Consider the following 10,927-nt stretch of genomic DNA (forward strand, 5'->3'; position numbering starts at 1 on the left):
CGAAGAATTACACTTTAAAAATGCAATAATATTTGAACAGAAATAGTTATCGCCCTATTTATTTTGCACAATTTTACTGACCATCCTGAATATCCCAGCAAGCCACACTGCCCACACACGTCCACCTCAAAAGCATCACTGGAGATCATTAGCCGCTCAAGCAGCAGCATGCTGGCTCCGTAACCAATGAGACAGTCTCTTTCCATCTCTCCCAGACGGAGACCACCATCCCTGGAACGACCCTCAGTGGGCTGCCTGCATTAAAATAACCATTACTTTACATCAAATCCAGAATAATACAATTATCTTACTGAGCAGACATTACAAGTCAAATTTTCGAAAACACACATTTTCGCCTTTTCTTACCTAGTAAGTACCGCTCTCGGACCACGTGCTCTGGCATGCATTTTATCCAGCACCATGTGCTTCAGTTTCTGATAATAGACTGGACCGAAGTAGATGTATGCTTCTAGAGGTTCCCTAAGAGCAAATATTAATTAATAATTGATTAATTAATTAGGCTACAGTAAAGTGCCATTGTGAAAACATCCTGGTGGCTCTTTTGATTTTTGCAATAAACAGATATTCAAATATAACAAACATATACATGGATTTATGCCTTGGCACATGCTTTTATCCAAAGTGACTTGCTGTGCATTCAAGGCACATATCATTATCAGTGAAATTCACAATTTCACAATTACTGAAATCAATATTAAAGGATTAGTCTACCCAAAAATGAAAATTCTGTCATTAAATACTCATCATCATGTTGTTCCAAACCCGTAAGACCTTCGGAACACAAATTAAGATATTTTTGATGAAATCCATGAGCTTTTTGGCCTCTGATAGTCTGCAACACAATTACCACTTTCAGTGCCCAGAAAGGTAGTAAAGACATTGTTAAAATAGTCCATGTGACTACAGCGGTTCAACCTTAATGTTATGAAGTGATGAGAATACTTTTTGTGTGAAAAACAAAAAAATTACTTTATTCAACAATTTCTTCTCTTCCAGGTCAGTCTCCTAAGCGGATCACGGATTCTACGTCAGAACGGCGGCTCGCTGCACTGTGTTTACTATATCAACTGCGTAGGAGACCGACATGGAAGAGAAGAATTTGGGCACAAAAGTATTCTCGTCACTTCATAAAATTAAGGTTGAACCACTGTAGTAACATGAGCTGTTTTAATGATGTCTTTACTACCTTTCTGGGCACTGAAAGTGGTAATTGTGTTGCAGACTATCAGAGGCCAGATAGCTCACGGATTTCATCAAAAATATCTTGATTTGTGTTCCGAAGGTGAAAGAAGGTCTTACAGGTGTGGAACAACATGAGGGTGAGTAATTAATGACAGAATTTTCATTTTTGGGTGAACTAACCCTTTAAATTAAGCTTTAAACTGTGTATTATATAACTGAAGAGTGATGCTAAAATTTTTACCCTGTGATGCCTGAGGTGACATAATCCTTGCCCTGGTAATTGTATCCATAGCGGATCAGATCCTCACAAACGTCCTTCACTTTACTGCCCCCGAAAGCAGTGCCATAGTGAAAACGGCCATCCAGCACCCCGGCTTTCCCAGCCAACAGCTCAATCAGCTTTCCAACCTGACACAGAACAAAACGGGCAACTAATCATCAGGGGAAGCTAAACACATTTCTTTAATGCAGCAGTGTAGATTCTCTGTAGGACAGTGTAAATGCCCCAGTTTTCCCTTTCCTGACACTGCAGCTGGTGAATGCGAGTATGACATCATGTTGAGGTCACGCACCGCTGCACGACAGTAGCCTTTACTGAGGTCACGCACAGAAAGAGCCGGAAGATCTTTGACCCCTCTCTGTCACTGAGAGGAATCTTTTACTTGGCTCAAACAATTTCCTATATGACGCCTGCTGCGTGCACCCAAACACTGTGTTTAAAATTAGAAACAGTGGGGGAATTAATCTCTCTGAAAACTGCATTGTATATGACAACAAGACAAAACCTTTGACAATCTTAGGTAAACTGGAACAGTTCTGTTCCAGAAATATACTACTGTTCAAAAGTTTAGTCAGTAATATTTCTTTAATTAATATACTTTTATTCAGCAAAGATGCATCAAAAGTGGCAGGAAAGATATTTATAATGTTATAAAACATGTCTATTTTAAATAAATGCTGTTCTTTTGAACTATATATTCAACCTGAAAAACATCGGTTTTCATAAATATTAAACAGCATATTGATTTTTAACATTGATAATAAGAAATATTTTTGAGCACCAAATCAGCATATTAGAATGATTTCTGAAGAATCGTGACACTGAAGACTGGAGTAATGACATACTGTATAAAATATTTTAATAATATTTCATGATATTAGTTTTTTTTTTTAATAATAAAAGAATGCAGCCTTGGTGAGCATAAGAGACTCAAAACTATTTAAAAAAAAATCTTACCAACTCCAAACTTTTGAATGGTAATGTACTAAAAAAATAAATAAAAAAATAAATAAATAAATAAATAAATAAAATCTGAGCAATAAAAAAAGTATTACATTTAAAAATCTCAGCTATTAAAAGGAATATGCATTTATTGCAAAATAGTCAGTTGATCACATAAATTGACTTGAAATATTGATTTTGATCAGTTGCCTGGGACACCAATCAGTTATACAGTTAGTAGTCATTATATAAAAATATCTGAATCCAGCAATAAATTGCATCAATATTAATGGATAAAAAATACTATCTTGCATAACTGATATTTAAAATGTTCTAAGTAAAAAACCTTTAAGAGTAAAAATTTGGGTTACACTATTTTGATGGCCCACTTTAGACAATCTACTAGCTATAAGTAACTCTGAAACCACATGCCAACTAAGTCTTAGAGAAGTGGTTCCCAAACTTTTTAGCTTGGAGTACCCCCTGAAGGGATTACCATCCTTCCTACCATCCTTCCACGTACCCCCGTATCTCTTCCACTTCGACCGCAGTCACACCTTTACCATTAAGGGACAATATTTGCCCCCTAAATTGATTTTCCAGTGCATGTTTTTTTTTCCTTTATGAATAACTTTATAAAATAAATAATGTTTTAAATAAAAAAAATTTCAATGCAATGCAATGATGGTAAAACGTTTAAATATTAAACTAAAACCGCCAGTAGGTGGCAGCAAGTCACTGTTTTAATTAGTGAGTCGTCAAGTCATTCATTCAGTAACGAAGCAAGTGGCTGTGAATGAATCATTGAATCATTGACTCTCACGATTCGTTCAAAGCCGCAGAATTGTTTGCGAAACACAGACGAGTGCTGTAGTTCTGCTGTGGTTTTCGTCAGAACTATTATTTAATTGCAAAATAGTTTAAATACTGACAGTACTGTGTTTAAAATGTACATTTTATTGACCTGTTGTAATGTCACGTTTGCAGTCGTGTGGATATTTGGGAACAAATGCATTCTTGCTCGTTATCATCATTAAATATAAGAACTCACACAAGGTATGTTTTTGCATCGTAGAAAGTTTTTTAATCTTTAATCGAAATTAATTTTAGTCTTTAATCGAAATAAATCCATTATCTGTGACTAGATTTGTATCTTCATGCGAGTATGTGCTAAATCCCCACTCTTACAAAGGTGCGTTGTCGAGAACGACAGTAATTTAGTGCGATTTAAGGCATCAGACTGCACGCAATCTATCATATGCATGCTGCTTGTGTGGATGCAATCATGACTGCAAATGATGAGGTAATTTGATCAAATGTACTGGATTTACGACATTTTGCAGTTAGAAATACATGCTCGATTTTAATATAATTTTAAGTTAGAATTAAATGAACTACTCAGCACTTGTTCGCGTACCCCCTTTTGTCACCTCATGTACCCCAGTTTGGAAACCACTGTCTTAGAGTATTAGTAGATTATTATTGGTATACTGTTAGCATACTGTTAGGTGTTAGGGTTCAGGTTAGTAGAATAAGTTAACATGTAGTTCCAAAGTTAGAATGTCGGTTGAGGGACCATCGACAAAGTGTTAGCAGATATTAAGCAGACAGTCTACAAATCGTCTAATGAGAGTTAGTTGACATGTAGTTGCAAAGTTACTTATAGTTAGTAGAATGTTTAAACCTCATCAAAATAAAGCATTATTAAAAGTTTATGAAGTATTTGGAACAATTAAAAAGATAAATGTCACAATCTGAAATGTGAAAGAACGTACAGTCATTCTGGAGGGATAACCATGAGGGTTCATGATGATGTCAGGACAGATTCCAGAGTCACAGAAGGGCATGTCCTCTTGAGGAACGATCAGTCCACACACACCTGTTACAGAGAGAACGGCCAATATTATTTACAGATACATACAATGCATGTAATTATTAAAAGTTAGAATTAAAGATTCAAACTGGCTGCAAGAAATGTTAACTCCACCCTTTAGAGCAGACCTTTCCCATAAAACTTAATTGATTTTTGAGTGATTTAAATCACATGAGAAAGTGTGAGGTTTGTGTAACTCGTCTAGTCCAACGGCCTATAAAGCGGACGTATTCAGGTCTACTGAAGTGGAACCATTGGAAATTCAGACTGCAGGACGGAGTGAAAGTGGTCCAAAGCAGTCAGTGAGAGTGTAAATGTTTGCAGAAGAGCTCTTACTCTTCCCGCAGCCAGAGCAAACACATTATTGGGCCATTTGCAAGTGATAAAAGAGAGAAGAACAGGGGCAGGAAGTGAGGAGAGGTGCTTAGCTGGACAGTGAGAAGGGGATTATACACCCATAGTTTCCCCTTTACCATAGAGCGCACAAAACTAGGTTCAACTGAGGAGAGCAATACATTCATATGCAAAAGAAAAAGATCTGGGCTCTTGAGAAATTTAGTAGTCAAAAATATATAATATATATTGCTATACCATATTCATACATCAGGTTTTTCATACTGGAAATAGTTAAATCGCATAAATGATATGATTTTGCACAGATTTAAATAGATTACTCAATAATATTTTGGTTAAATGTTTAAGGTAAGACCAAAATAATTGCCTAATGCACTACAACAATGAATCAGCAAAAAATCAATGAAAATGAAAATATTAAACAACAAATTTCATTATCAATCAGTCAGAGAACATCTGGCAGTGGTCACTTTACAGCAGTAAATGTTTTTTTTTTTTTTTTTGGTCAATAATAATAAAAAGCCCTTTCTACAATTATTTACAGAAAAAAAAAAAGTTTAAAATTGCTCTTAATTGGAGGCCAAATTGTACATTGTACGCTACTGTTCAAAAGTTTGGACTTTATTATATTACATTATATTATATTACTATAGCTTCTAAATATTTATGCCTAGCAAGGCTATATTTATTTTGTCAAAAACACAGTAAAAACAGTAATATAGTGAAATATTATTACAACTTAAAATATCGGTTTTCTATTTGAATGCATTTTAAATTGTAATTTATTCCTGTGATGCAAAGCTGAATTTTCAGCATCATTACTCCAGTCTTCAGTGTCACATGATCCTTCAGAAATCATTCTAATATGCTGATTTGCTGCTCAAGAAGTATTTCTTTTCTTATCAATGTTGAAAACAGTTGTGCTACTTCATATTTTAATGCATCCTTGCTGAAATTTTTTTTTTTTTTTTTTTTTTGAGAATAGTCAAATAACATTTTAAGAACAGGAAATAATGGTTAACTGAAATAAATCACTGATCAAAATGTCATTAGTAGCAGTCCTAGTAGGCAGAAGGATTTCCTAGGGGAGGACGAGAGAAAGTGAGCAAGAGCAAGACAGAAGCAGAGAGGTAAGTGAGAGCGGTTCCCATAGCTCACATCCTCTGTGTTGTTTGTTTTGTGTGAGAGTGAATGATAAAAGAGGCATGAAATCAGCAAAGAAAAGCAGGACAGCAGTAAGAGTCCATGGCCCTCCATCACTGGCTATACAGCCCCTCTGTGGCGGCTCGCACAATGGACCCTGCCAAGACAGCTGTGTGAGTATCAGAGTGTGTGTGTCCGTATATGTGTGTGTGCGTGCGCGCTTCGGTGTGTGTTTGGGTCACCGGTAAATAATTAACCTATCGTTCTCCGGTGACCGGATCTTATGAGGGTGGTTAAGGCTGGTCAGAATGGGGGCGCAGAACGAAGGAGGGGTTTAAAATAAGTAAGACAAAACTGTGAAACTTGCTGAAAGCCAATGGCTCCAAACCACGGTGGGACGTCTTTAATGGGCTTTCTTTCGGCCCAAAAGGTAGCCAAATCTCTTTCTTTGAAGTACTGCATTCTCTCGAATTAATTTTACGACAAAAAGCACCTAAAGTGCCCGTTTAGTGCATTCATAGGCAACACGTTAATTAAAGCACCACGAACACTGCGAAGCAATATAGAAAAGTAAATTAATTTCTGCTTAACATTATTGTGCGGTTGGCAGCGCAGTCACACACCTCTGGAAAACACAGCTCAACTTCTCCAAGTGGGACCGTTCAATAAAAGCCCGCCTCTAAACGCACAAAAGACATTCAAGAGAACGGCACTATCCTTCACAACAACAATTAGCTGCCCTGTGTTATCCTGGTCCACCGACACTTGCCTGCTCCTTTAAATACCAAAAGCTCTTTTAAAAAGAGCAGTAAATAGCATCTCAGGCGGTTTGCGGCTAACCCCTCCCTGACCCCTCCTCACTGTCACGTCCCGTGATGAGTGCCAGTGGACGACCTCCGCTAATGAAATGAGTGAATTATGCATGGCGCCAGTTAACGCTCTGATTAAAACATCATACTGACCAGCTCTCTCAGCGGAGGTGCTCAAAAACAATGGGGGCTGTAAACACTTTCCCAGGACTGCGCCGCTGCTGTAATAAATTTGCATAGTCTGGCATCGGACAAAAAGCTAATTAATTGAAAAACGGGCAGCGGGAAAAAAAGTTGAAGAGGATAGGGGGGCCAGCCGAGACGATATAGTTTGGGCATTTAAAATAACACTGACATCAAAAAACAAGTTTAGTAACATCTCTTCCCAATTGTTATTGAGGTGGATTCATTGTCTTTAAGGCTAAGTTCACCCGAAAATGAAAATTTCTGTCATTAATTACTCACCCTCATGTCGTTCCAAACCCATAAGATCTTTGGAACACAAATTAAGATATTTTTGATGAAATCTGTGAGCTTTCTGACCTTTGATAGACTGCAACACAATTACCACTTTCAAGGCCCAGAAAGGTAGTAAAGACATCATTAAAATAGTCCATGTGACTAGACTACAGAGGTTCAACCTTAATGTTATGAAGCGATGAGAATAAAGCAAACAAAAATAATGACTTCATGACTAATGAATAGAAAAATTTCTTCTCTTCCCTGTCGTTCACCCATGCTGTTGACGTAGTAAGCACAGTGCAGTGCTTCCGGGTTCTATAGGGGCTTTCACACCAGGTAGTTCTAGGAATCAGCCACCAGGGTGGTTCCCCAGGAACTAATAGTTCACCTAGGGCTGTTTTTCTGGTTGCATTCGCACTGCTAGTAGGAACTATGAAGTGACGTAAGCTTCGCTTGTTGTTGTGACTTATTTCAACAGCGCTGTGGACCTTTATTTTGACAGCGCTGAGAATGCCATAGCCTGAGCACACAGCGCTCACATTGTCCGTCTTCATTAGTTCACGATTTGTTTAACAGCCTGTCTAATATGTTATTAGACAGAACAGTTATACAAAGAAAGAAGACAGTATATGAAAAAATATTAGCGTTTGCCGTGTAGTTGATGTCCAATGTCACTAGCTGAGCAGAAATACATAATCAAGTTTCACTGGATTTTCTCCTTAACTTGAGAGGTCCATCTATCATTGTTTTCCATGTTCGTAGAGTTAGTTTGTGGAGTAAATAAATAGACTATAAACTGTGTGTACACAGCTTTTTAAAAAATAGAGGGTGCTGGTGTTTCGCATGCATTCGGCCAATCAACGGTACACTTACGTCACTGGTAGTACTTATAGTGCTGGTTTAGACCCTACTCTGAAGTAGGAGCTAATTTAGGGTGCGTTCACACTTGTAGTTCGGTTCGTTTGGTTCATTTGGTCCGGACCAAAGAAGAAAAAAAAAAAAACATTTAGTCCTGGTCCGGTTAGCGTTCACATTGGCAATTTTATCACCGAACCAAAAGATACCTTTTTATCACCGAACCTTCAGGCATAGGGATACATTCACAACGTGATTGGTCGGATTTTATGACGTATTGCCTATTTTGAGACGGAACTTACCGAACATCCAAAACAATGCTGTTTTCTGAGGTAAATCCGCTGCATGTGATGGTATTTTGGCCAGCTGGGAACTCGTGAAAAACTTATAAAATGTGCAAAGGAGTCTAAACAGCGGCGGGAATCCATCTGTCACACACACACACAAATTATCTGCTGCGTGGAGACGCGCGTCTGATGCTTGTCATGGGCAAACTTGCGTCTATGACAAGAAAAACCGACATGCGTGAGGATTCTGTCTATTTTAGGGTCTCGTCTTCCCGTTTTTGGTTCGTTTACATGTCTTTGGTCCGTGTTGCGTTCATATATCATTCGAACCGCACCAGAGTTCATTTGGAAGCGGATCAAGACCCATCTTTTCAGCGGTTTCGGTCCGCTTGTTTGGTGCGCACCAGGGTTCGGATGACAGCGTTCACACATGTTCAAATGAACCACACTAACCGAGCAACCGCACCAGGGTTCATTTTAATCGAACCAAACATGACAAGTGTGAACGCACCCTTAGTTCCCCCAAAAGGAGCTCCTAGAACTAAAATCATCTGCAAAATCTGGGTACTTCTGCCAATAGTTCTAGGAACTATAAAAAGGTTCCTCTGTTGCGAAAGTCCCTGATATCAGAAAACCGGCTCAATATTGGGCGGCTCCTGCATAAGCATCTGATCAGTATCAGCGTCGTGATGCTCACATGAACAGTGTCGGCCAATACTGAGCCGGCGTTCTACTGTAGAACACAGAAGCACTGCACTGTTTACACTACGTCAATGGCAGAGGAGACTGACATGGAAGAAAATGTTAAAGTAATATCAAGTTTTAACCACTGTAGTCACATGGACTATTTTGAACTAGATGATGAACAAATGTCTTATGGGTTTGGAACAACATGAGGCGGAGTAATTAATGACAGAAATTTCATTTTTGGGTGAACTAACCCTTTAATTTTGGCACAATGCTGGAATTGTGTTTTATTTGCTAGTATCTACAAAAGCAGATGGGACGATGCCTGTCTGGAAAAGGACATGAAGGATGCTTCTGTACCTTTCTGCCCGTGTCGACTGCTAAACTTGTCTCCGATCTCTGGTCTACGTGTCTGCCTGAGCAGGATCTTGACCAAGAAGGCGTCCTCTGCGTTGGAGGAGATCATCACCTTCTCAATGTAGGAGTCTGTTGTTCCTTTGTACCTAAACAATGAAGAGAGTAAAAAAGAAACAAACAAAAAAACTTGTTGCTAGGCTTTTAGAAAAGTAACATCTCAAATAAAACTGTAGGAATACTGCACAGTGGGATTCTAATTTGTTTCTTACGAGACTGGCACGTCTCTGTATTGGGGTTGGCCTGGCTGGGCGCTGCCCTCCAGTGGAGTTTGGGTGACAGTGGGCATGGACTTATTCACCAGCACCTGTTTGTTCTCGACCTTCTCACCTGAAAGAGATGTGACATACAATACATCTCCTTACATCAAAATATTAAAGATTATTTGCCTGAAATGTAGTTCTTTCTAATAGTCTTACCAGGTGAGCAGATGCCATCAGCATCTAGGATGCTGTGTCTCCAAATGGGCTTGCGTGTTTCGGCATCCAGCATTGGACCCATCACCTTGTCAAAGGTCTGGTTAGTGTACCGCCTCAAGGTGCACTTAGCATTCTTGTATACCAAACATCTACCAAAGCCTAATATAAGAGAAGAACAACAGAAGACCATGAACAAAATAAAAGACAATGCCATTTTTTATCTCTAACATCACGTGTGTCAGATTTGTTTTTCAGTTTCATGTAGAAACGTAATATAATCACTTCAAAGAGTTAATAACAGTTCTGGCTCTTTAAAGAAAACTGAGTGGGATTTTTAAGCAAACAGCATTAAGTGTTTAACGTTTACCTCTGTCAAGAGATGCTTTATTGAGCACCAGGGCATCTTCTATATCATACCCGCTGTAGCTCATTACAGCCACAGTGGCATTCTGGCCTGCAGGCAGCTTCTCAAAGTCAATCAGCTCGATGGTTTTCGTCTTCACCATGGGCTTCTGTGGGTACGCCAGCAGGTACATCAGGGTGTCTATACGGTTCCTCTGGTTATAACCAATGGTACCTTATCAGAAACAGAGAGGAAATGATGTTTTAGCAAAACCTCAAAAGCAAGATAAAAAAAATAATAATGCTGCTCTAGTAAATAATTAGATAATATTGTAATATATTTTATATAATATAATTTATTTTGGGCTTTTTTGACACTTTTTATTGACGAATAAATGCCATATATAATACATTATATTACGCAGTATTTTTAACATCTCTATTTGACATACTGTAGGAACATTTTAGAACAAGAAAAACACATTTTAATAAATTCAAAATAGGAAAAAAATCATGAATAAGTTGCAACAAACCTCTTAAATTAATAAAAGGTGGTGACACTTAAGGTTCAATTGAATAGATAGAGATTAATCCACTCAAAAATGAAAATTCTGTCATCTTTTACTCAGCCTCATGTTCCAAACTTATACGACTTTTTTCAGAACACAAAAGAAGATATTTTGAAGAATGAAAGAATGAAAATTTGGCTTCCATTAAAAGGACAAAAAAAATAAATAAATAAATAAAAAAAAAACTGCATCATTCCTCAAAATATCATCTTTTATGTCCACAAAAGAAAGAGAATAATTCAGGTTTGGAAAAATATGAGGGTAAAAAAATAATAATGTTTCACATGT

The 10,927-nt window shown here is 37.9% G+C and overlaps 1 protein-coding gene across 5 annotated transcripts in view; it reads right to left on the minus strand.

Moving 5' to 3' along the window:
* Window positions 1–10,927, minus strand: part of polr3b (polymerase (RNA) III (DNA directed) polypeptide B) — a 33,456-nt gene that overhangs the window by 7,076 nt on the left and 15,453 nt on the right. For all 5 annotated transcript variants that reach the window (XR_010895520.1, XM_067390186.1, XM_067390185.1 and 2 more), the window contains 8 exons: window positions 10,096–10,305; window positions 9,729–9,887; window positions 9,522–9,639; window positions 9,256–9,398; window positions 4,201–4,304; window positions 1,445–1,611; window positions 367–480; window positions 82–255 (listed from right to left, as the gene is read on the minus strand). Coding sequence is in view for 4 of the 5 variants with exons in the window: in XM_067390186.1 (XP_067246287.1) it covers window positions 82–255; window positions 367–480; window positions 1,445–1,611; window positions 4,201–4,304; window positions 9,256–9,398; window positions 9,522–9,639; window positions 9,729–9,887; window positions 10,096–10,305 (1,189 nt within the window). In the remaining variant the exon portion in view is untranslated. The remainder of the gene's footprint in view (window positions 1–81; window positions 256–366; window positions 481–1,444; window positions 1,612–4,200; window positions 4,305–9,255; window positions 9,399–9,521; window positions 9,640–9,728; window positions 9,888–10,095; window positions 10,306–10,927) is intronic.

This window comes from Chanodichthys erythropterus, chromosome 7 (assembly GCF_024489055.1).
Source record: "Chanodichthys erythropterus isolate Z2021 chromosome 7, ASM2448905v1, whole genome shotgun sequence".
Taxonomy (NCBI): domain Eukaryota; kingdom Metazoa; phylum Chordata; class Actinopteri; order Cypriniformes; family Xenocyprididae; genus Chanodichthys; species Chanodichthys erythropterus.